A 25,172-nucleotide genomic window follows, 5' to 3' on the forward strand; every position below is an offset into this window, starting at 1 on the left:
TTTGTGTTTTCTTCAGTTTAAGAAAAGTTTCCCTTTGCATCCAAATCTGAGTACCCTGGAGAACTCCACCGCATATATGCCTTGTGTCTAAAAACAAACCTTCACCAACTTTCCTATTACTAAGCCAATGTCCCATTACTGCTGTTCTAGTCTCTTATCATCTTGATTGCAAGGTTATTATGTGGCATCTTATTAAATGCCTTTTTCAAGTTCATACCTTAGATCAGATACTATTCATTGTCATATAATAAAATAGAAATGTAATATTACACAAAATTGGCTTGAGTCTGCCATAAAGCAGATAAAGATTTTCCATTAGCATTTCCTAACACACTTAACAGTCGGAGAAAGAGAAGCAAAAGGGATTACCCCCAGTTTCATTGAGTGTCTGTGGATGCGTCTCCAGAGCTCCGCAGCCTTTGCAGATGCACAAGACTCCAGTTCAGTTCAAACCATCAGCAACCTGAGGCTCCAGATCCAAATCTTTGACTCCCTTTGGCCTCAGCACCCTCTCGAATCCTGAATCCAATACCTGGTTGTCATGACCCAATCCCCAGCAGCCCGCAACCTGGTGTGAGTCATTTGACCTTAAGTCGCCTGCAGTCCGCAGTCTGTGTGGGTTCCTTGCTCACAAGTCATCAACAGCTCACTGCCTATGTGTATCCTTCAGCCACAGAGCTCCTTACTGGCCTGCCACTGCAGTCACCATCCTGTAAGGTTGTCCCTTATGTTTCCCCTTCTCAACAGGGGTTGTTCTCACCTTTACTGGTGCCCTACACAAGTCTGCTGCTTCCCTGGTGTCTGCAACCCCTTGTGACCGCTGCCAAGCACAGTTGCCACCATCTTGGGCCCAGACCCCATGGTCACAGGATTTTAAATAAAACACCATCAACTCCTTTAACAGGCTACTTATAAAGCCTATGCAGGTGTTGGCTGTTCAACTGGGTGATATTACCCTGCGGGAGAGCACCATGTCTCCACTCTTCCTGGGTCCGCACCAGTGGCAGCGCTGTCATTATAGCAGCCGGCAGAGCCAACACTTTTTTCAGTAAAGAAAATTTTATTGTTGGAGACTCACAGAAACATGCATCTCCCTGTGCTAATACATCCTTCCTTAGTAATGGCTGATTAACTAGTGCCCCAGACATGTTTTCTGCGGCCAGATTTTCCCATAATCTCTGAATGGCCCCAGTTCTCCTATTCTAATCCTTTAACCTTATGCATAAAATATCTGTAAATTTGTTGCCAGTTTTTTTTTCATACTTTATGTGTGAATGTCTCGGCATTAATTTTTAAAAATGTTTTATTCTCCATCATTTGGGCATCTAGGGACCTCCAGTTTTCATTTCCCTACCCTTCTCCCTCATTAGAGAGATGGACAATGTCCTTTCCCATGTCTGCTCCTATCCTTATAATGATAGGATGGCTATATCTTGGATATTTCCTCACTGATGTTGCCTACTCTTCTTATCCTGGCTGATTTCCAGGACAAAGTTCAGAAATTATATCTTTCTTGTGGGGACACAAAGATGTTGATCATGAGTGTTCTCCGAGTTACACTTCAGAGCCCCCACCCCCACTTATTTCCCCATGTGTTATTGCTGTCCCAGTTTATTTTGCCCACCAAAACTTTCCCCATTCTGAATCTATACCAGGGTGTAGTGGGGGACTAAGTGGGTAGATGCCATAAGGTACTGCTATGCACTAGCAATCTTGGTCCTGATGCAGGGTTTCCATCTGAGACATCAACTTCACCTTTTACCACCACAGATGACCTGCTGAGGTCTTTCAGTGACCTGTCTTTGTTCTAGATTTTAGTATCTATAGCCTCTTCTGTTTTCCTACCACTACTATCAGAAACATGCTCCCAATAGAACTCACCTGTGATGCTCATTGTCTGTGATGATCTACAGCAGGGTTCAGATATAAAGAGACCCATTTAACATTTCAGTGAGAAGCTTGAAGGATGGCCTCTTGCTTACTACTTTCTGCTTTAATCAAGGGAAACATGTTTGCTGATCTTCAATTATGGAGAGCAGTCAACTTAGCAACCAGTTTTGTGTCCCTGCGTTAAGGAAGTTCTTAACGTGAGCAACTCCTTCAGAATAGTCTGGCAGTCTGAAGTGAAGGCTTTGCTGGGCCACAGAAATTGTGATTGGAAATCATGACATATTTAAAGGAAACCAGAGTGACTGTATCACAGATCCAGTAAGCTCAATCTTGACTGAAGGTGGTGTTCTCCCTGTGACTGTCTGGGTTCTCCCCTGGGTGCTCTGCTTTCCACACCGCAAAGATGTGCAGGTGTGCTAACTGGTTCCAATGTTGTTGTTCATCTCTCACTCTTAAGACTGCGATGTCTGGTCTTTAGTGGTGGGTATGACCAATCTGGGATCGAGCATTTCTTTCACACAGGTGACAGATGGGTAGGGATGTTATAGCACCATTGGTTTTTGATTTTTCTCTATCTTTATTTTCTCCTTTCTATCTTCCTCGTATGAATGAGCAATGCTCTTCATGCGGCTACACCAAATAAGACAGTCAAAATGCTTGGTTTTTCCCATGGAGTGTGTTAATGGTTGAAGAGCGATTTTGAATCTCTGTCCAATAATTTTGGTTCCACTGTTCCTAGTAAGTAGGTGAGTGCAGGGCATTGATGGGAATGTTGGAGGCTTAAGAGCCTATGTCCATGACAATACAGTAGATTCTGCAAATAGCTCAATCATATCAGCAGTTTAATAAAGAATGAATGAGTAGCATATTAGGTGAGTTAGTTGTAAAGTACCTGGAAAAAGATGCAGTCTGAACACTGCCTCCACAAGCTTTCTGAGCGTGGTTTATTGCGACAGTACCGTTCATAAATCTGAAGGTCTTCCATCTGCAAATGCAAACAATCTTATTTTGAGGCTATTTCCAGAAATTTCTGTTACTTCACTTACTTTGATACATGTCTAATGAATAGTAATATCTTTCCCCAGAGGTGACTACTCTATGTCAGTATTGGTAGATCTCTGCTTGGAACAAAATTCTGAAAAAAAAGGACAGGAGTTTTATACACTTCTTTGTACATTATTCACACCGCCTGTGGCCATCTTTATAGGAAAGCCTGAAATCACTTCAGGCCATTGATAGCATTCAGTCATTTGAAGCAAACCGAGAAAAACTACTAGAAGTGGTAATGGGCCTGGAAAACCTTTGTTTAAAAGTCTTTTCACTAACTTCCGAATCTTTCGTCTTCATAAACTAGAATATAAACATGAATTGATCAAAATTCTATTTTGGTGCTACATAATGTGGCAGGTTCTTGATGCCAAGACCATGTGTAGGGTCAAGAATTGGGGTTCAAACAGCACACTATATTATATGTCCTTTGGTTTGGCTTCGCAGACGAAGATTTATGGAGGGGTATTTATGGAGGCTCGTTTGTGGCTGACAAGTCCGACGCGGGACAGGCAAACACGGTTGCGGCGGTTGCAAGGGAAAATTGGTTGGTTGGGGTTGGGTGTTGGGTTTTTCCTCCTTTGTCTTTTGTCAGTGAGGTGGGCTCTGCAGTCTTCTTCAAAAGAGCTTGCTGCCCGCCGAACTGTGAGGCGCCAAGATGCACGGTTTGAGGCGATATCAGCCCACTGGCGGTGGTCAATGTGGCAGGCACCAAGAGATTTCTTTAGGCAGTCCTTTTACCTCTTCTTTGGTGCACCTCTGTCTCAGTGGCCAGTGGAGAGCTCACCATATAACACGATCTTGGGAAGGCGATGGTCCTCCATTCTGGAGACGTGACCTACCCAGCGTAGTTGGATCTTCAGCAGCGTGGATTCGATGCTGTCGGCCTCTGCCATCTCGGGTACTTCGATGTTGGTGATGAAGTCGCTTCAATGAATGTTGAGGATGGAGCGGAGACAACACTGGTGGAAGCGTTCTAGGAGCCATAGGTGATGCCGGAAGAGGACCCATGATTCGGAGCCAGACAGGAGTGTGGGTATGACAACGGCTCTGTATACGCTAATCTTTGTGAGGTTTTTCAGTTGGTTGTTTTTCCAGACTCTGTGTAGTCTTCCAAAGGCGCTATTTGCCTTGGCAACACACTTATACCTGCAGGCCACTGGGCACACACCAGCAACCATTGTCTCACACAAGTTCACTTTCTACAAACAGCGTGGACCTCAAGTGAAGGAGAATGAAGGCTCACATTATATAAATTACACTAAACACATTTGGGGACATCAGCCAAGAAGAAACACAATGTTTTAAGGAGTGCTCTGAAGTTGTCCATCACTCAGAAATTCTCCATTGGTGGCAATCACTGCCCTAAGTCACCAGTGTTCCACAGAAGATGAGTGTCACATTGACCCTTAATTCAAGTGTCATATATAGAATCATAGAACAAATCAGCACCCTAGAAAGAGAGCCTTCAGCACACCTATTCCATGCCAATCTATTATTCCGCCTACTCCCATTGGCCTGCACCTGGACCATAACCCTCCATACCCCTCCAATTCACGTGCCTTTCCAAATCTTTCTTAAATGTTGAAATCAAACCCACTGTTATGCGTGTCGAAAGAACCAAAGACTTGTTGATCCAAACCAAGGCTTTTATTAACTAAAAGACTGGAGCATATCACAAGTAGGTCGACCAGTCCAGAATGACCTGGTCTGGCTAGGAGCAATCCTTTAAGACCTGCCAGTAGGTGTGGCTACACTCTCACCCAATCACAGTCATCCTACACTACCGTCTGTACATATACACATTGGTGATAGAATCTGTACTATCACACCCACATCTACCACTTCGATTGTCAGCTCATTCCACACTAGCACCACTCTCTGAGTGAAGCTCCTCCTCATGTTCCCCTTAAATATTTCACCTTTCACCCTTAACCTATTATCCTCTAGTTCTCATCTCTCTCAACCTCAGTGGAAAATGCCTGCATGCATTTAACCTGTTATACCCATCATAATTTTGCAAACCTCTATCAAATCTTCCCTCATTCTCCAATGCTCCAGGGAATAGTTTTAACCCTTTCAACCTTCCCCTATAACTCAGCTCCTCAAGTCCTGGCCACATCTTCATAAATCTTCTCTGCACTTTCAATCTTATTAATATCTTTCTTCTAGGTTGGTAACTAAAACTGCACACAATACTCCAAATTTGGCTTCACTGATGTCTTCAGCATAACTCCTATACTCAATATTTTGAGTTAGCAAGGTTCGTGTGCCAAAGGCTCTCCCTACTCTCCTATATAGCAGTAATGCCACTTTCAAGGAGCTTAGTGTCTGTATTCCCAGATCCTTTGTTCCTCCTGCATTCTGCAGTGTCCTCACAAGAGCAACCTGCTCCTGGTCAATTTAACAGAACCACGCTATTGGAGATGGCAGAGCAGAGCAAAGCTGTTGCCTATTTGAGCTCATGTTTTCTGATCAGAAGAATGAACATTCACAGGTCACTCCAAGCTAGACTATTTCTCCCCTCCAAACCTGGATGATGAAATTGGCACAGCTCCCCATACATTACTTCAATGAGCATCTTGTTCTGCAGAATTCTTAGGCTATAATGCCAACTCACTGCATAATACTAGTAATCAAAGTCTGTTTGGAGAACTGGGCAGTCTCATATGTCTCAACTAATGTCACGTGGATTACCTCATTGTTGTTTGTGATAGACTCCTGAGCATAAAATTACTAATGTGTTTCTAACACTTCAACTCAAACTTTTTTCCATGGTTACCAGGACTTTACAATTGCAATTTATGTTAATGTACAACTCTTAATATAGAAAACAACTGCAAATTATCTGTGCAAAATCAAATGAGTCAAGAGAGAGGGGGTTTTCTGAAAGTTTAGTCTAAGGATGAATTTTAGGTGATGTGGTGTGATAGTGTTTAAGGTGTAGGTAAGGAATTTAAAAGTTAGTGAAACTGGAGAAGAGGAAGAGGAAGAAAATGGGTTTGGTTATGGTAATCAAAGAGAGTAGGAATGGGAGAAGAGGAAGGACAGGAATTCAGAATGGGAGAGAGATGCAGGAGTGAGAACTGGATGAAAGAGGAACCAGAGACGCAAAGAACAGCTAATGCTGAAAGCTTGAGAAAACAGTGAGAGACTAGAGGGACTCAGCAGGTCAGGAAGCATCTATGAAGATAAATAGTCAGTTAACATTCTGGGTCAGGACCCTTTTTTAGGTTAAATAGAATGCATTTGTGTTTGGCTGCATTTGAAACCAAGAGAATGGCAAGGAGGGTGGGTACAGGAATGGCAGAAGAGTAAATGATACCCACAGTCTTTTAATGATTAAGACAGGACTTCAATCCTACAATGTAACTGGGGATTTTCAATTAAGATGGAATTTTAATAGAAACTTGTATCAATGATAGTGGCCACAAAGTATTAGATTATCATTTGCATCTTTTTTTTCCCTAAAGTCCTTAAGGGAAATACATCTGCCATGGCCTGCTTATGTTTACCTCTGAACTTAATCAAGTTGATTGACTTGGCCTGTGAGCCTCGCAGTTATATTAAACTAGAAAGTTCAGCATCAATCTGAGCACCAGTTTCACTCCCACCAGATTCCAAAAGTTGCAAAAATCTCCTTGCCTTACAAGGAACCTCAAGATCAGCGAATACTGTCCAGTAACAGCCTAACATAGCTATGCTCACATGACCATTATCATTCAGCAGTTGTCTCCTCTGATTCAATCCCAAGATATGCTGATTGTGTCCCAGTTGTTCCCAATGATTCAAGGACTGGGACAGTTGAGGGGTGATGGGAGTATCATTTGTTTCTTGATGGTCAGCAAGATTCAATGGGCTGAAGGACCTATTTCCATTTGTCAAACTGCAGGACTCTATAACAGTTCCCAGTGCATCCTGTGTCACTAACAATCAAACCCAGCTGAGATATTAGCAAAGCAGTGGGACAGAAAAGATTGGCTCTGTATTGATTCTGCATCCAAGAAATCACAGGGTGGGAATGGGATGGGAGAGAGAGATTAGAGATTAGGAACAGAAAGAGAGTGTTGCAAAGTGATAGGAAAATTGGGAAGGAATAAATGGCAGTCAGGGTAGGAATGAGAATGGAAGATGGATTAGTGACACAGTATGTGAATTAATGGGAATGGGTGTGATTGTGGAAATGGAGTGGGAACAAGAATGCAAGAGAGTAGAACTGTGCACAACAAGAAGAGACTGTAAAACAAAAGGTGGAAGAAGTAGTGAGAGCAGGGAGTGGGAATCAGATTGAAAAATGAGTTTGCTATTGGCAGGATTGCAGGAGGGAGGTGTAGGGGGATTTTAACTTTCCAAATATTGACTGGGTAAGTCATTGCGCAAAAGGTTTTAATGGGTTTGAATTTGTTCAGTAAAGTTTCTTTCAGCAATATGTAAAGGGTCCCACATAGGAAAGGCCAACGCTTGATCTAGTCTTGGGAAATTGGGAAGGCGAAATGATCATGGATGAGCCTTTGGGGACTGGCAACCATTGTTCTATTATGTATAAGATTGTCATGGAGAAAGATTTGGCAGGACCAAGAGTTAAAATTCAGAATTGGGGCAAGACTGACTGAAGATTTCAGATGGGGACTAGCTCAAGTTGGTTAGAACAGGTTGTTTGAAGGAAGAGGAACGTTTGGAAAATGGGATGTTTTTAAAAGTGTGTTGACAAGAGTCAACAGGACATTCATGTTTGTGTGAGAGTAATGGGTCAGACATGCAAACATAGGGAAACTTGAATGATGAGGGAAATTCAAGCCCTGGTGAAGAGCAAGAAGGAGGCATGGGGAATAAGTAGTTGGGAGGAGTATACCTGGAGGAGTTTTGGGAAACGAGGAGTAAGCTGAGAAAAGGAAATCAGGAGGGCATAAAGGAGAAAGGAAATTGCTCTGGCAGATAACATTAAAGATAATCTCAAGAGATTTTATGTACATAAAGGGAAAAAGGGTAACCAGAGAAAAAATGCTGAAGGAATCTGGACCCTTCAGAAACTAATGGAGTTAACTCTATGTGGATCCACAGGAGATGGGCAAGGCCATCTGTGAGTACTTCTCTTTTTTTTTTTTTACTGTGGATAGAGACATGAGGAATGGAAATATTGGGCAGTCAATGGTAGTGTGTTACGAAAGTCAGTATCACGGTTGAGGAGGTGCTGAAAGTCCCGATGTGCATGAAGGTAGATAAATCCCCTAGGCCTGATCAGATAAGTCTAAAGACACTGTGGGAAGCTAAAGAAGGAATTGCAGATGCCGTGGCTGAGATTTACGAATCATCATAATGTTAAGGTAAGGAGCCGGAATACTCGAGGGTAGAAAATGTTGTGTCTCTATTCAAGAGGGGCTGCAGGGAAAAAGCATGAGAACTATAGGCCAATGAGTCTAACATCAATGGTTGGTAAGTTACTAGATAATATTCTGAGGGAGACGATATACATACACTCAGATGGACAAGGCCTGATAGTCAGCATGGTATTGTAAGTGGATGCCAGCACTGCTGTTCTGACAACAGATTTTACACTCTGATTCCCAGAATGTGGGCCTGACCTGTGCTTCTCCAGTCTCCTTTTGAGAAGAGAACTTTGTATAACAAAAGTCACTTGGTACGATCCAAGACATTGCTTCGGAGATGCGGACTTTGTGCTAGTGACTTGGAGATCACTGTGAGAAACTCCCTTGTGAAAAAACTAAAGGTGGTCATTACCACACAAGAAACTAAGGAAAGTCTCCTGTATTCACCTATCAAGGTCATAAGTCTGCTCAGTGACAACAATCATCTTTCTCCACATCCATCTCAAAGACCTGTGCATAACTAAGACATTAAAGCCTGGAGACCAGATTCTGTGCACTGTTCTTTTGACTGATTTACTTGTCGAGACTGACTTGGGGTTTTGTTTTGCAAGTTTATTTGGGATTAGACTTCAATGGTCTGAGTATTTTTTCACATACACACTATAAATATCCATTGTTAGTATATAGTGGCCATAAAGGCTTATGTTTGGATGTTGAGTTTATTGAGATAATTATATTATTGTTAATAAATTTTGAGTTAAACTTAATCCATCTGTTTAAGCATCTTTAAATTGCTGCTGGTGAGGCGTAACACTACAACGATATCATGAAGCCTTTTCTTCCACTGAACTTTGAGGAAGAGTCCCATAGGCTCACAACCTCAGGAAACATTTTTCCCCATCTCTATCTTCCATAGGTGACCCCTTCTACAGGTATCTCTAGCTCTAGTGATTCCCACAGATGAAGCATCTTCTCCACATCACCCTGTTAAGATTCCTCTAGATTTTAAAGTTTCAAGGGGATTCAGACCCAGCCTAAACAACATCAGACAACCTGCCCATTCCAGGTATTAGTGTAGGGAAAGTGACTGGAAGGGTAAGTAATATTTTGATGAGGATTTGGGGTTAAAGTGTGGGCTGCAAGGCAGAGTCAAAGAAAGACAGAGCAGGTGGCAGAAAAAAGGAGACTGGATTGGAGAGGAAATTAAGAAAAGAGTAGGGAGAAGAGCATCAGTAGCTTTGGGAATGTGCCCCAAGATTTCATGGAGAATTATTAGGACTCAATTTGGAAGAATTTGTGTGGCCTATTGGAATTTCTAGTATCCTAAGTTAGTCCTTCACCTTGATACTGCCAACACTTCAAGATCAAGCACTCAAATAGTTTTTACATACCCTCTCCAAGAAACATCGTCCAACCAACTCTGGGCAGTCAATGTAATTTTCCAGCTCTCTTAGGAATATTCTGAATAGAAAGAAGGAGCCATATCTACTTAGTTTGGCCTGTTAAAATTCTTTTAAAAATGCTATAAATTGTGTTCAATGTGTAACATTAAGCTTCCACCACAATTAATCAAGCTAATACCTCTCCAAAATCCCTTCTCCCCCACCCCCACCCCCCCCTCCCCCCACAACCAAGCTCACAAATCCCTGCTACCCAGTGTTCATCATACCTGTTGTGGAAGTCATAAATTTCAGTCATGTTTCCAAACAGCACATCTTTCTTCTTATGCAGAACCACTGGGATGAACGGGATCATTGATGGGTTTTCCATCTCTGCAGCATATCCCTGGAAGTTGAGAATCAGTGGATCAAAACCAAATCTCTCATGTCAATAACTGGTAGAAGAAATATCCTAACAGCTATGACATCCTCCGTTTTTTACATGGTTACGTGATCTTACCATCTTCAAGAGCTGGTTTACAGGTAGGTCACTGTAATTGAACAATGATTCTATGGTTACAATTCAACTTTTACCTACTGTTGAGGGAAGTTTGCACAGCCTTACTATACTTAAGCTGTGACTGAAACCATTACTCTTCATGTATTTCTGTTACATATGTGAATTATTTTACAGAAGCCAAAAGCTAATAAAGACTTGTATTGATATAAATCATACTTTAAGTTTGGTCAAACCTTACTACATGCTATTCACAGTAATTCCATTAAATTCAAATTCAAATTCAAATTTCATGAGTTTTCACCTTCTCCTCTTAAGTATGCATGTCATGAAGCGCCCCATCATCTCTAAGTGCGGTAGGAAATGTTCTTCCAACAATGATAAAGTAAATCCATTGCTTATAAAGTGACACCACAATTAACTCACCCTTGCTATGCATGAGGAATGTGAATGAAAATGCAAAAATTAACAATTTGTATTCCCTGAGCTTAGGAAATATGTTAAAAGAACTGTGAAGACTCATTCCTTGGTGTACCAACCGAGAGATGGGCAGGTTCTGCTTCTCTCACAATTCACCAATTCCAACGCTGGTTGATTTCACCTTATAGATTTCTCATTTAACAAGTTTTCATGTCCCATCAATTTCCTTTCACCATCTTCACTGTGTTCTTTAATCTTCAGTACTTCCTGACCAAGCAATCAAATGATCTTAGTTTTATAATACTTGTTTTTGTTTCCAAGTCCCTCCAAGTGACTCCCCGCCCTCCAACATCCATCTATCTGCATTCTTCAAACTTGTCTATCAATGATTATTTTATATATATATATATATATATATATAATTTCAACTATTTTATTTCATTTTAATTTTTTCCTGCTGGTATTAAAGGATTTCCCGCTGGAAAAAGATGATGCTTCTACACAGGTTCTTTACTCTATACCCTGAGCTATTTGACTAATTGTAACACTACTCCCTATGCTGTGTTTTATTTATGTGTTATTATTGCACTGCCTGTTATACAAGTTGACTTGCATGGATAAGATTTCAAGATTATTTTATGGTCATGTAATAAAACATACAAAAATGTAATATTACACTAAATTTCCTTTTGTCTGCCATAAAGAAGACAAAGAGTCACCGTTAGTAGTGCCCAGCACCCCTTACAGTAAGAAAAGAGATGCAAAAGAGAGTCCCTTTGGAGACAATGGGTGTCTTTGGACTTGCCTCTGATATTCCCACAGCTTCTAGAGCCACACAGACCCCTGTTCTATCTGTGGCAGCCAAACTCCAGATCCAAACTACTGATGCGATCAAGAAGCCTTCAGTGCCCTAGGCAAAAGAGAGTCCCTTTGGAGACAATGGGTGTCTTTGGACTTGCCTCTGACATTCCCACAGCTTCTAGAGCCACACAGACCCCTGTTCTATCTGTGGCAGCCAAACTCCAGATCCAAACTACTGATGCGATCAAGAAGCCTTCAGTGCCCTAGACCCTTTGAGAGACCTTCTTGCCCTTGCAATACCACACAAACCAAAGCTTTTTAATCTTATCTTGGTGCCCATAAAATTAAAATAATTCTAGTGTGGCCATGTATTTAGTTGTCAAACATCTCAAGAATTCTTGCCCATATTCTCCTTCAAGCACCCTTGAGAAAAAAACTATTTCTTTAATCAAGCTGGAGCTTAATTTCAAAATTTTTATTTAACAATAACGGTCCTGGGGCTTGTTACTTTGCTAAAGTTGTCAATATTGTTAATGAATCATCTAATGAGAGACAATAAAACTGGCTAATTGTATTACTAATTGTATTACAATGACAGTCACTGTTCAGTATAAAATTCATCATAAGTTGGTCTTACCTCAAGCACACAGAGCAATTCTTCTACATAGGCTCGCTCAGTTTCAATCAGCTCATTCATTACATGGCTGTGGAATGAATTAATCTTGTCACATCATTTACTAGACTAAACAGGTTGTAAGAACTGTACAAATAGTGCAGTCCTATCTGAAGAACAGTGCTTCAAAGTGATTGTGGAAGCCAGGGCTGAAATGACATTGCTGGCAAGAAATGTGATGAGCAATACCACAGATAAAACTTAACTAACCTCGTCCTCACCATTTTACTTGCTTACCCCAATCTTGTACTAATCTCATGCATTTGTCCATGACAGTGTACACTTTAATCAGTGCACAATCCTTCATTCCAACGCAAGGACAAATATACAAAATCCAAGCGGCCACTGAAGTGTAGTACAGAATCTACTACAGTGAGGAAATGCCATCTTTCAGAAAGAATGCAAAACCAAGAACTTTCTGTTCTGGATACAAAAGATTGAATTTTATTCTTCTGGTAAAGTGCTGGGCAATTCTTTCCAGCTTAAAGATACATCAATATTATGATGTCTCCACTAACCATTAGCTTAGTAGGACTAGCTAAAGCAACACTAACACTATAAGAACATGACAATGACTAGCTCCACTGCAATGAATGGATGCAATCTCTTGCAGAAATTAAGCTGAACTCAGTAGTGTGATTAAATTCACGTTTCACCTGGATAAATTCAACTGCAACATTCAAGAAGCCTGAAGCAACCCAGTCTTGTGTCCCAGCTAGTGAACAATACTTAACCCTTACTGCAGACAGTGAACTGTTGGAGGAACTGCATTTCGTGACCATTTCTTTCTTTTGATACTGCCGGACTGCTGAATTCCTTCAGGACTTCAAATGGACTGTGACTGAGATGTACAGAATCCATAAGACACCCTCCTGTAACCGTTCACCCAGGTTATCTCAAAACCTTGCATTCCAGAGGGCTCTACAACTGAGAACGTTAAGGAGAGCGGTCATGGGAACACCATCTGCCTCAGCTCTTTACCAAGGTTCTCACTATTCTGAGAAATAGATTGCCTGTTGTTCCTGCATCATAAGCAGTGCTGCAGCCTCCTGGAACTCCTTACTCACTGCCATCATTGGAGCACAACCACCACAAGGATTATAGAAATTCAATGCCAGGTTCCACCATTGTCTCCTCACAGTGTTTGGGGCCAGGCGGAAGAGCATGGAAACAAAGTCCTTTGGTCCAACAATGCCATCAAACCCCCCCTTATGCTAATCCCATTTATTCTCCCCACATTCCCATCAATGCCTCTCAGATTCCATCACCCATCTACACTCTGGGGCAATTTACACCAATTAATTAATCAACCAACCTACATGTGATTGAGAGGCAGATAAATGTGCACAGGGTCACATTTGATTCATTGCTTGCCTCTGAGCAACTTTTCCCAATAAAAGAACAGGCAAACCACAACAGACAACATCGGAAGTCAGTACTGAACCTGGACCACAGGAGCTGTGCCAAAGGTGTTTGATGAAAATTTATAGGTTGCAAATGGACAGTATTAGGTTAAATATGGACAATGCTTAGAGACAAGTTATGGTCAGATGGACAGTTGAGGGGAAAGTTAGGGCAGTACGATTGGCATCGCAGGTAGCGCAACACCTTTACAGGGCCAGCGATCGGGACCTGAGTTCGAATCCTGTGCTGACTGTAAAGAATTTGTACGTTCTCCTCATGTCTGCATGTGTTAAGAATGGCACAGTTGGTGTAGCGGTTAGTGCAATGCTTTTACAGGGCCAGCCATCGGGAACGGGGTTCAAATCTCAAAGTGCTAACTGTAAAGAGTTTGCATGTTCTCCCCATGTCTGCATGGGTTAAGAACGGCACATTTAGTGTGGCGGTTAGTGCAATGCCTTTACAGGGCCAGCCATCAGGAACGGGGTTCAAATCTCAAAGTGCTGACTGTAAGGAGTCTGTATGTTCTCCCCATATCTGCATGGGTTAAGAACGGCACAGTTGGCGTAGCAGTTAGTGCAACGCCTTTGCAGCGCTAGTGATCAGAACTAAGGTTCAAATCTCGTGCTGTTTGTACATTCTCCCTGTGTTTGCATAGGTTTTCCCCGGGGCCTCCAGTTTCTTCCCACCATTCGAAACGTACCAGTGGTGTATATTAATTGGGAGTAAATTTGGCGGCATGTGCTTATGGGCCAAAATGGCCTGTTACTGTGCTGTATGTCTAAATTTTTTTTAAATTAATAAAAAATTTATAGGTCAGAGATCAAAAGTGTTTTTATTTTTTTTTAAGCTTTTTTAACTGGCATCTTTCCCCAATGCAGTTAATGTTCTCACCTCCTTAAAACTCCAAGGTTCTCCTCATCATCTGATGAGGAACATTTCCTTCCTTCACTGAGCTCATTCACCTCCATCTGGAGCAAGAAAAATATAATATTTTCATGATTTTCCATATCTACTGCAGTAATTAATCCATCAATGATCACTTAGGATTATACAGTTTGTAGGGCTCAGCAAAGTGGGTGATACTTCCTCTTCTGTTCTTCTTCATCTTTATTTGTCAGCATAACATTCCATCCCCTTCTTTTTCAGATAATTGACCAACCTCCCTTTAAATGTACCTATCCCATTCACACTAACTACTACTCCACACAGATGCATGGTCCACATTCATTGGGGAAAAGTAGTTTCTGTTGACTTTTTTTATCTTACGTTGATAACCTCTAGATACGTCCTTCTCTACAAATGAAAACATTCTCTCTGTATCCACACTTATCAGAACCATTCCTTTAAAGACCTCTATTAGATCACCACTTCCCCATTCCTTCCCTTATTTCATCCTTTGCACTCTCAGAGAAAAGAGATCTGTGGATAAAACAGTTAGTGACACAACTGGGAATATGTCACTGGTATGTAGCGTATTTAATGGATGTGGTTCATGGAATTTCTAAAGTTTCAAGCACAAAAAATTCAAGCTTGACAAATAAGTGATGTAATAAATGCATAGAAATCCAAAGCTATAATATTACAAGCAGGCATGTTCAAAATAATATAGGGTTACTCAGTGTTATACTGATGGTGGAGAAGAAGGAATGATTTATGAATTATAGGCTTCCAAAAATGATATAGGGTCTGTTCCATTCTCGAGTTTCAGTCTGGCCTGGCTTGGTACAAGCATCAACTGCTGATGGGATTTGTGATACAGATTCCCCTGGTGGATGGGTTACCACGAGTTTGACTGCAAATTTCATGACTGGCATAAAAGTAGGACGTAACTATAGGTCTAGTTGCAGGAACTGCATTTGTGGTTTGCTGTATAATTGTACCTTCCTAATGCATTGTTCCTCACTGATGGGCATCTGTGCTCTTCTAAGGATTTCTGTCTGGGCACCTCCCTCTATTTGATCTTGCTGCTCCTTCTCTTGGACCCACCTCTTTCCAGGATGGAATTTTTTGAACGGAACCCTTTTAAGACTTACACAGGCTGTGGGCTGATCATGGCTGGTGGCCAAAAGACTCACACCAAGCTGCTGGAGACTGGCTTGTAGGAACAATGTATCGGGTCTGGGATTCGAGGGGGTGCCAAGGGCAAAAAGAGCATCCAAAGGGGACTCAAGGGCTGAAAGTTTCTTAATTGTATCAGAAGTTCAGATATTGGAGCTTTGGTCTGCCATTGGATCGAACAGGAGGATTGAGATGGATCCAAAGATACTCAGTGTCTGTAGGGACTCTTGTTTTGTTTCTCTTTCTCTTATGGTTGGGGGTGCTAGCTATACTAGTGGATTCTCTGTATGTGCCATTATGGCAAGCAAAGATTGACAAAGGTTGTGTATTAGTAGTTTACAATGAAGAAATCTGAAATCTATAAGAAATAAGCTCTTGAATTGAGAATGTTATACAAAAATACCAAAATTTTGAAATGGCTCAGCTTGAAAACACAAATTGCATGATTTTCCCTCCACTTTATGCTGGATTCCCTCAGAAACCCTTCAGGGACTATTTGAATTTATTACCTCCTAACTTGCACCAATTGTGTTTGTGGAACTGATCAACAAGAGAAATTCAGGCTGAAGCAAAAATAATTTTCAGGATTGTGACAACATATTTGTCCCTAGAAAGCATTTATTACAGAAGCTACTAGCTTGCTTTCTCAAGTCGCACTCCATCGATAAGGTCATTTGAAAACTTGAACTGGAGACGATTGAAGAAAAGAAGCCAAACATTTTTTGCCCTTTTTAATATCATGTGATGCAGTTCAAATCTTCGAAAAAACACTAATCACATACTAAAAAATATCATTTCACCCTTACTTCCTTGCATTACCTCCCAAATCCTCTCACCTTTTAGCAAAGTAAATCACTTGTCAATTCTGTCATCGGCAGATTGAGAACAGGGTGTGTTTTAGATTAGTTATGGAGAATAAAACTTCCCTGTATTGTTGGGCAGGAGTTGATGAGATGATTCTCCCTCTTCCATGTTTTGCATTTCCATGTCAATGTTTCAACATGTAAATTTACATCAGATGTTAATATGGGAGATAATGGAGGTATTGAGACGTTGGATCTCAGTCAGGCACTCGTCCCTTTGATCTAATGGCAGTACAAGTTAGACCCTACTCTGGATTACTGACACAGGGTTCACAGATAGGAGTTGCAGTAGTTTATGAGATTTAGCTGCAAAAGTAGATGTACCTTTGAAAGGCTCCTGTTTTTTTTAAGCAGGTTGATCTGAGTTACGTTAGCTTTGTGGATGGAATTGGGATCATAGACTTTCCTGTGATCTGAAAGATAAAAATAAAGGTTAAATTAAACATGGTTGTTCCCCCATAAAGCATGAAAGTGCAAGCTGGCTATTTGAGCAGGGAGTAGGACCAGCTGTGTAGCAAGAATGTAGAGGACATGGGGCCAGTTGAGCTGACGGAGCATCATGGAGAATGGGGGCCAGGAGTGAAACTCTACTGCTGAGGTTTTGTGCAGGACAATGAGTACATTATTGGTCTGGGTGCTGAAAAGGAGGTTAAACAAGAAGTCTGCATATACTGGAGAACTAGAACAATATATAAAAGTGCTGTAGAAACTCAGCAGGCAATACAGCATCTAATAGGCAGTCAACAATTTGGGCCTGAACCCTTCTTGGGGGATGCCATTAAGGTTGTGCTCCTCTCTGTACCCCTCTCCAGCCTTTTTATTTGGGTATATGCATAATTTTTGGCATCTCTGCTTAAGAATTCAGGTCCACATTATCAACTGTCCATTGCTTTCAATGGATGCTATGTGACCTGCTAGGTTCCTCCAGACACTTTTGTTCACTCTAGATTGATACAACTGGACTCAACTGTATAGGTTAGCAGCTGAGCACAGAACTAAACAGCATGGAAATAGGGCTCTCTCATTAACTCATTCATCTATTTCCAAGTGGGAAAAAGAAAAGCTGATGGCATGCAAGGCAGCTTGTTAATTTATAAAAGGTAACCGGCTGATCATCAGGAGATGACACTCCACGGGGAGTGGACGTCTTTGGCAAACACCCATCTGTGACACAGAGAAAATCTATTGTGGAGCACTTCATTAAAAACAAAAACGTTTTGGGAATAATCCCTTCAATTTAGTCAAGATAATAAGTTTGAAGCAGCAATCAGTAATTTAGGATCCTAAACAACCCACATAATGAAGACCCTAAGTACTTGTAACAGGATGCATGAAGTTGGCATGCAGGGGATTAATTGCTTGTAGTTTGTGAATAGCTAAACATCAAGTTTTTCAGCACAGCTTTGAGTTGCATACACAATTGATTGAGTGATGGAGTAAAGGCCAGCCAAGAGAGGGAAACAAGTGCAATTGCACTGCTGTCAAAAATGCTCCCAACCTTTTCACTGATTTTGAACTCTCAGGCAAAAGAGAGGTTTAACAATGAAAAATCCAACCAGGTATCTGGAGAGACACAAGAGACTGCAGAGCTGGAAAATGAAAACAAATACAATCTGCTGGAAATACTGCGTCAAAGGTAAAGGTAAAAATCAGCATCAGTGGGAGATAAATGGGAGAAATCTCCCACTGATGATGCTTGACCCACTAAGGTCCTCCAGAAGATTGTGCTTCTCCAAACGGGTACCTGTTCTGGAATGGAGAATGGGAGACCTCGGTGCTCCTTCTGGTCGAGGAGCCACTGGCTGCACAGGACGGGTTTGCTTTGCAGCCAGCTTCTTGAGGCTCACTCGCCGCTTTTCAAACATCTCCTCCATTGCCTCCTGCTTCTGGAAGGTTTTCAGAACGTGGTTCTGCAAAAATGGACAAGGAGACATCATACTTGCAGGAGATTGCAAAGTCACAGCTCTCACTTCAAACTTCATACATCCTCCTCAGCTTCATGCGCTGCGCCATCCTCCCCTCAATTACAGTGGGCTAGTTTATACTACTATCTCCTGCACTGCATTCTATCCAATCACATAAACTATTCCTTATTATGTAATTCCTCTATACTCAAAGCCTCTATTATACAATTTCATCTTGCAATCAATTGCTTGTTGCATAACATTCCCTCTGTACACCATTGCTTATTTTTTATGGCTGTCTTGAACTGTTCTTCCTCATGCATTTACTCTACTTCACTTTTAAAATCATCAGGCCACTTCAACGTCTTCCATAGCTTCATAACACCTTCCTTTCTAGGCTGACAGGCCCTTTGGACCTCTCCAATTCAAAAATGTTGATACCTTGCCCATTTCTGATTTTAGTTAGTGACCATTTCTTCTGGCTTCAAGCTGCCAAATGTTCTCCATAAAACTCATTGTTACTCCACATCTCTGCCTCTTTAAGATGCTCCTTAAACCCTTCCTCCTCAAGTAAAGCTTTCATTAAATGCCCTATCTTTCAGTGACTATTTAATCATTTATCGATTTTATGCAATTTCTGTCTTTTTTAATCCAATTAAGTATACTATTGTCATTTTTAATTGTTTTTGAAGGTTTTTCTTTACAAAATACTTGCTTGGAATATATGTACATTGTACAATATATATGACAATAAACTAATTACCATCATTATCTAGTTGCCCTTCTTTTCTTCAAGCAGTTTTTCACCCAACACAAACTTGACTAGCCTGCTAGGTTCCTGGTCATGCCAGGACCATCTGAAGGAGGTAGCAGTGGTAGCATGTGACCATGGTAACAGTGGCTTAGGATCATTTCCCAATTTGAGGGGAGGAATAAAAACAGAAAATGCTGGCCAAACTCAGCAAGACCTGACCCAACCTACAGTTTCAGATTTCAGTTTTATTATCAGTGTCTTCTTTTTCTTTCGCTTGGCTTCGCGGACGAAGATTTATGGAGGGGTAAATGTCCACGTCAGCTGCAGGCTCGTTTGTGGCTGACAAGTCCGACGCAGGACAGGCAGACATGGTTGCAGGGGAAAATTGGTTGGTTGGGGTTGGGTGTTGGGTTTTTCCTCCTTTGTCTTTTGTCAGTGAGGTGGGCTCTGCGGTCTTCTTCAAAGGAGGTTGCTGCCCGCCGAACTGTGAGGTGCCAAGATGCACGGTTTGAGGCGATATCAGCCCACTGGCGGTGGTCAATGTGGCAGGCACCAAGAGATTTCTTTAGGCAGTCCTTGTACCTCTTCTTTGGTGCATCTCTGTCACGGTGGCCAGTGGAGAGCTCGCCATATAACACGATCTTGGGAAGGCGATGGGCCTCCATTCTGGAGACGTGACCTGCCAGCGCAGTTGGATATTCAGCAGCGTGGATTCGATGCTGTTGGCCTCTGCCATCTCGAGTACTTCAATGTTAGGGATGAAGTCACTCCGATGAATGTTGAGGATGGAGCGGAGACAACGCTGGTGGAAGCGTTCTAGGAGCCGTAGGTGATGCCGGTAGAGGACCCATGATTCGGAGCCGAACAGGAGTGTGGGTATGACAACAGCTCTGTATACGCTAATCTTTGTGAGGTTTTTCAATTGGTTGTTTTTCCAGACTCTTTTGTGTAGTCTTCCAAAGGCGCTATTTGCCTTGGCGAGTCTGTTGTCTATCTCGTTGTCGATCCTTGCATCCGATGAAATGGTGCAGCCGAGATAGGTAAACTGGTTGACCGTTTTGAGTTTTGTGTGCCCGATGGAGATGTGGGGGGGCTGGTAGTCATGGTGGGGAGCTGGCTGATGGAGGACCTCAGTTTTCTTCAGGCTGACTTCCAGGCCAAACATTTTGGCAGTTTCCGCATACATGACATCATATACAACCCCGAGATTCTTTTCAGAAACCCCGAGTTCCTGTTTTTATTTCAGATATCCGGCATCTGCAGTTTTTATTTTGCAGGAAAGGAATGGTTGGGTCGAGTCTTTGATTTTGAGTTGGGGGAGGGGGGAGGGTGGAAACCTGGTTCATCCATACACTTCACAGATGCATTCTCTTTTAAATGACCAAATTACTGCTGAAACTGGAAGTTAGTGTTCTGTGGGATTGATTTTGATTTGTTTTTTAACATTTTAAAATTCTCCTCAATCCAAATCTGTCTCTATTGTTAAGATTACAATTTACATTAGTTAACAATAATCTTGGATTAACTGCAACTGACATAATTAGCAGGGTGTAAAATAAGTCACTATTACCTTGTCTCTTCGGTGATGTCCAACTTACCATGAGTTCATCTCCAAGAATTGCTCCGTACTTGGTGCGGATGTTGGTCAGGTCCTCCAGCTTCTGGCCTGTGGCAGTGTCCAGGTATCTTTCAATCTCCTGCAGGGCAGCCTCTGCCCCATCCTGCGACTGACATTTATCAACAGATTGGGAGGCCAGCAGGTAGATCCCAGAGTCACACCACTGCAAGGCCTGCATATCACAGGAGGGAAGAGTCAACAGGTAGACACTTACCTGAGTCACACCAAACCATTTCGCGGGCAAACATCAAATTGTAAAATAAAACTTTAACAAGATCCTATTGCCATGTTTTGAAAACAGCTATTAGTAAATCTAAGTTGATAGGAATTAGTTGCTGCCTGACTTAAACTATTTTTAATATTGCAGGAATATTAAATACTGAAATGAATGTAAGTACCTTTCCAGATTTCCTTATGGACCATGCAATGGTAAATAGGATTAGTGGAGATAGTTACTTGATGGTTGGCTAAAGGGCCTGTTTTTTAAAAAAATTAATTTGATTTTATTTCATTTTATTTACAACATGGTAAAAACTGATTCCAGTCATTTGAAACCCTTGCCGCCCAATTACACCCAATTAACCCACAACCCCCGCAGGTTTTAGAGGAGGGTGGGAGGAAACCGGAACATCCAGAGAAAACCCATGCAGGTGACAAGGAGAACATACAAACTCCTTGCAGACAATGCTGGATTTGAAACATAGACGCTGGAGCTGTAATAGCATCATGGTAACCTTGCTGCTAATCGTACCACCCATTTGTGCTGTATTCCTCCGTAACTCTACAGAAGAAACCCATTTTATCCCAGTAAATCTAGAATGGCTCTCACAGCAATTCTATTCCTCTACTAATTTTCCTTGTTATTTATTCTCCCCATATTTCCAGCATTGGCAAGTTGGGCCACAAGGCCTATTCCTGTGCTACAGAGTGCTATGACTAGCTCCTCAGATTTTACCATCCACAAAGGTCGGGCAGCATGTAACTCAAGTTTATTTCACTGTACAGAATCTTTATCAAAATTGTAGAGTTGATCAGGTGCAGTGGGAAAATCAGTAATTATAATGTGTAAGAAATTCATTGAATAGTTTATTGGCACATGAACTGATGTACAGTGAAAGTCTTCCAGGCAAGCAAATTCATAATTAAGTACAGTGGGTCGAGAAAACTAAAACGTAAGTGCAGAGTGTAGATTACAGAGAAAAATTGCAGTTAAAGCCAGTGCAAGGCAGCAAGTAACAGCAGGGAAAAAGCTATCCTTGTATCTGGTGATGTGTGTTTTAAAATTTGTGTGTCTTCTGCCCAATGGGAGGGGAAGAAGATAGTGTGAAGGGGTTGGAGGGTTGGATGGATCTTTTTATATGTTGGCTGCTTTCCTGAGGCAGTGGGAACTGTAGATAAAATCGATGGAGGGCAGGTTGATTTACTTGTGGCGTGAACATGAAAAAAATTAAAACACATCGAGTGACAAATACACAAGTAATTGAAGAATAAACATTAGACTGGTAGCTTATTGAAGGTTCACTGGTTCTGATCTAATCATTGGAATTAAGACACCTGCATTATTTGACTGTAAAATTGGTGAAACTGTTAACCACTTGCTCCCTGGCTCTGAACCTAATTGGACATTGCTTCTTTATGATATTTATCCTACGATTAGGAGTTTACAGCTCCTGTACAGTTATGATAGTTCTAATGTTCTATGTGCATATAGTGCAGTTCATAACATTGATTGTCCCAACTGTTTACATGTGATAACATCATTAGGTTATGATATCATATCCAAAATATGCTGCCTCAACATAAACTATCCCCAGAACCACAGAATATGTTATTGAATGCTACGTCTAAGAAAATCTTGCACAATCTTGCTGAGGTATTCACTGGTTGCGGGAGGGGTATCTTGAGTAACATAAAATTACCAAGGAGGTTAGCCTGTGGACATGCAGGACTGAAGAGTTTATTTAACCTGGAGCTGTAAATTCAAATTTGTTACAAAAAGAATAACATCACCAAAAAATTTCAACAGAAATTTCAGTGCTGTCATCTGTGCAATTAACAAAACGTAAATCATGAGTTCAAAGTTCAGATTTATTGCCAGAGTACATACATGAAATCACATAATCCCTGAAATCCTTTTTCCTGTGGGCCAAGCAGAATTTCTAATTTCTGGTAACTATAAAAGCAGACAGAATTTAGTTTAATGATTCCAAGGGATGAAAACTCTTGCCCACATATGAAACGTAGCTAAAAAAACTCTTTATTTATTTCTGTTTGATTAGGAACAGTTGTCATGTTATCTTTCCAAAGTCCAAAGTATGTTTTCCTTGTCAAGCAGACTATTAAGAAAGTGCTGCTTTTTCTTCTTTTGTATATTTAATCTGGACAATGTGGAAAAATTATTTCTGATTGATATTTGCCAGCTAACACTACAAAGACTATGTGCCAAAGTTATTCAAGTGTTTATTCTTAAAATCAACACCAGGATCCTACACGAAACATCATTTTTCATGTAATAAATTAGTGATCCTACCTGTTCCAGCCTAATGTGCAAATCCATTGACTGATTAAGCAGTTCTTTCTTGATTTTTATTCCATTCACTAGATTGTCACAGACTCCTCTCATTTCATTGCATTTGGAGAATAATGAATCCTCTGCATAGTGATTGTCCTTGATCAGTTTATCTCCCTGGATGGTCAAGGCCTCCGCTCTATTTAGCGCTTCCTGTTACAACCAAGACAAATTGAATTCCATAAAGCAGTAAACTGGATGTTTCCCTTTACTTTCTAACTACATCAGCAATTTGGAAAGCAGAAATTTCCCTAGTTTAATATTGTGATCTGTTCACATTTATTGGCATATTTCAAAAGTTAAATTCTGCATGTAAGGCAGAGACTGATAGGTACTTCTTAACCAACAAGGCGAAAAGCTACACCATTAGCACACAGGAACGTAGAATTGAGGTTCCAGTCAGATCAGCTGTGATTTTGTCCTACTCCTAACTTACACATAGGAGATTAATTTCTGGCCCCACCTTTACTTGCACAGGGCAACTAACTCCTCGAACCAAGGCACCCTTCAAAAAAATCATTAATTTTTTGACGATGTTGTCAAAAACACACTTCTGAAAGCATTTTGAGAAAGCTTACAAGGATATAATAAATTTTTAATTTAGACATACAGCACGGTAATGGGCAATTTTGGCCCACGAGTACATGCCACCCAATTTACACCCTATTAACCTACATTTCGATTGGTGGGAGGAAACCGGAGCCTCCAGGAAAAATCCATGCAGACACAGGGAGAACGTACAAACAGGATTTGAACCCCATTCCCAATCGCTGGTGCTGTAAAGGGATTGCACTAACCTCTATGCCAACTGATTCACCCCCCCCCCCCCCCCCCGGTGACTAAACAATAAAATCTATCCTCTTCTCATAAATAATTCCACCATAAATATGGAGATAATAAGATCAGATACAAGTAACAAATCTAATGAAAATCCCTGGAGATATTCATAATTTGTGTAAAGAGCAAAGAATTGCTGTAGGAACTCAGCAGGCCAGCACAATAGACTGTCAGCGTTTCAGACCGGGATCCTTTATCAAGACTCAGGATTCCAGCAACTGGAGATTTTGTGTTTCTCAACTGTGTAGAGGGATTGAACAAGTTCTCATCCTACATCTGACATCTGTCCCCACCATCCAAACATTGACTGAACTGGTACGAACTTAGGCATATTTATATCATAATAATTGGTTTAAAAATGCAGAGACATGAATTTAAATTCTACCTTAAAATGGATTAAAACCAATTAATTATGTAATCTAGAAAAAGGTGAGTAATAATAAGGATGACCAAGAAATTAAAAAATGGCTTTAAAAATGATCTGACTCCACAACATTCTTTAGGATTACCTGCAACTCCAGATTAATAACCATGTGGATAACTCTTAACTACATGCTCACAAGTAGTTCAGTTGTATCAAACTAATTATAATTAAATCTAATGGCCTGAATTATCTGGGAGAAAAAGATACATGTGCAATTCCACCTCAAGTCCCAGTGCAGTCAATGGGACAATGAACTAAATGTACATAATGGAATTTAATTTAACTGTCAGGATGTTTGGGATTCACACAGAAATACAGGGCTGCAAACCTCCTAATGGATTCTAACTAGGATTCAGGCATGAATTGGCCCTTTGGTTGAACTTATCCCTGCTGACTAAGTTAGCATTCTGGGCTTGTCCAATTTACAAGCTCCTCCTATCCATATTGTTATATAGTCAAGATAATGTGAACTATTTTGTAACCACGTAATAATACACCCTTCTCACTGTAGTAACTGTAGTGCACCACTGTGGGCCATATGTATATGTATACGAGTGTGTGTGACAGTTTCCTGAGAATGGTGGAAGATATCAGTAAGTAAAGTCTCTTCTGTTATTTGAATTTTGCATCTCTAAATTATTTAAGAAGCCTCCCAAGTAACTTCAGAGACATAACATGGTGGTAGTG

The 25,172-nt window shown here is 41.1% G+C and overlaps 2 protein-coding genes across 14 annotated transcripts in view; one reads left to right on the forward strand and one right to left on the reverse strand.

Moving 5' to 3' along the window:
* grtp1a (growth hormone regulated TBC protein 1a) overlaps positions 1-25,172 on the forward strand; it is a 393,930-nt gene that overhangs the window by 192,129 nt on the left and 176,629 nt on the right. For all 7 annotated transcript variants that reach the window (XM_069889533.1, XM_069889535.1, XM_069889534.1 and 4 more), the window contains one exon: positions 9,996-10,186. The gene's annotated coding sequence lies outside the window, so the exon portion shown is untranslated. The remainder of the gene's footprint in view (positions 1-9,995; positions 10,187-25,172) is intronic.
* The window catches only part of mcf2la (mcf.2 cell line derived transforming sequence-like a), a 141,043-nt gene that overhangs the window by 33,739 nt on the left and 82,132 nt on the right, over positions 1-25,172 (reverse strand). For 6 of the 7 annotated variants that reach the window (XR_011341708.1, XR_011341707.1, XM_069889511.1 and 3 more), the window contains 9 exons: positions 23,186-23,377; positions 20,636-20,827; positions 18,124-18,289; positions 16,704-16,792; positions 14,350-14,426; positions 12,019-12,085; positions 9,934-10,049; positions 9,656-9,725; positions 2,783-2,875 (listed from right to left, as the gene is read on the reverse strand). Coding sequence is in view for 5 of the 7 variants with exons in the window: in XM_069889511.1 (XP_069745612.1) it covers positions 2,783-2,875; positions 9,656-9,725; positions 9,934-10,049; positions 12,019-12,085; positions 14,350-14,426; positions 16,704-16,792; positions 18,124-18,289; positions 20,636-20,827; positions 23,186-23,377 (1,062 nt within the window). In the remaining 2 variants the exon portion in view is untranslated. The remainder of the gene's footprint in view (positions 1-2,782; positions 2,876-9,655; positions 9,726-9,933; positions 10,050-12,018; positions 12,086-14,349; positions 14,427-16,703; positions 16,793-18,123; positions 18,290-20,635; positions 20,828-23,185; positions 23,378-25,172) is intronic. The other variant, XM_069889506.1, reaches the window with a different exon arrangement.

Source organism: Narcine bancroftii, chromosome 7 (genome assembly GCF_036971445.1).
Source record: "Narcine bancroftii isolate sNarBan1 chromosome 7, sNarBan1.hap1, whole genome shotgun sequence".
NCBI lineage: Eukaryota > Metazoa > Chordata > Chondrichthyes > Torpediniformes > Narcinidae > Narcine > Narcine bancroftii.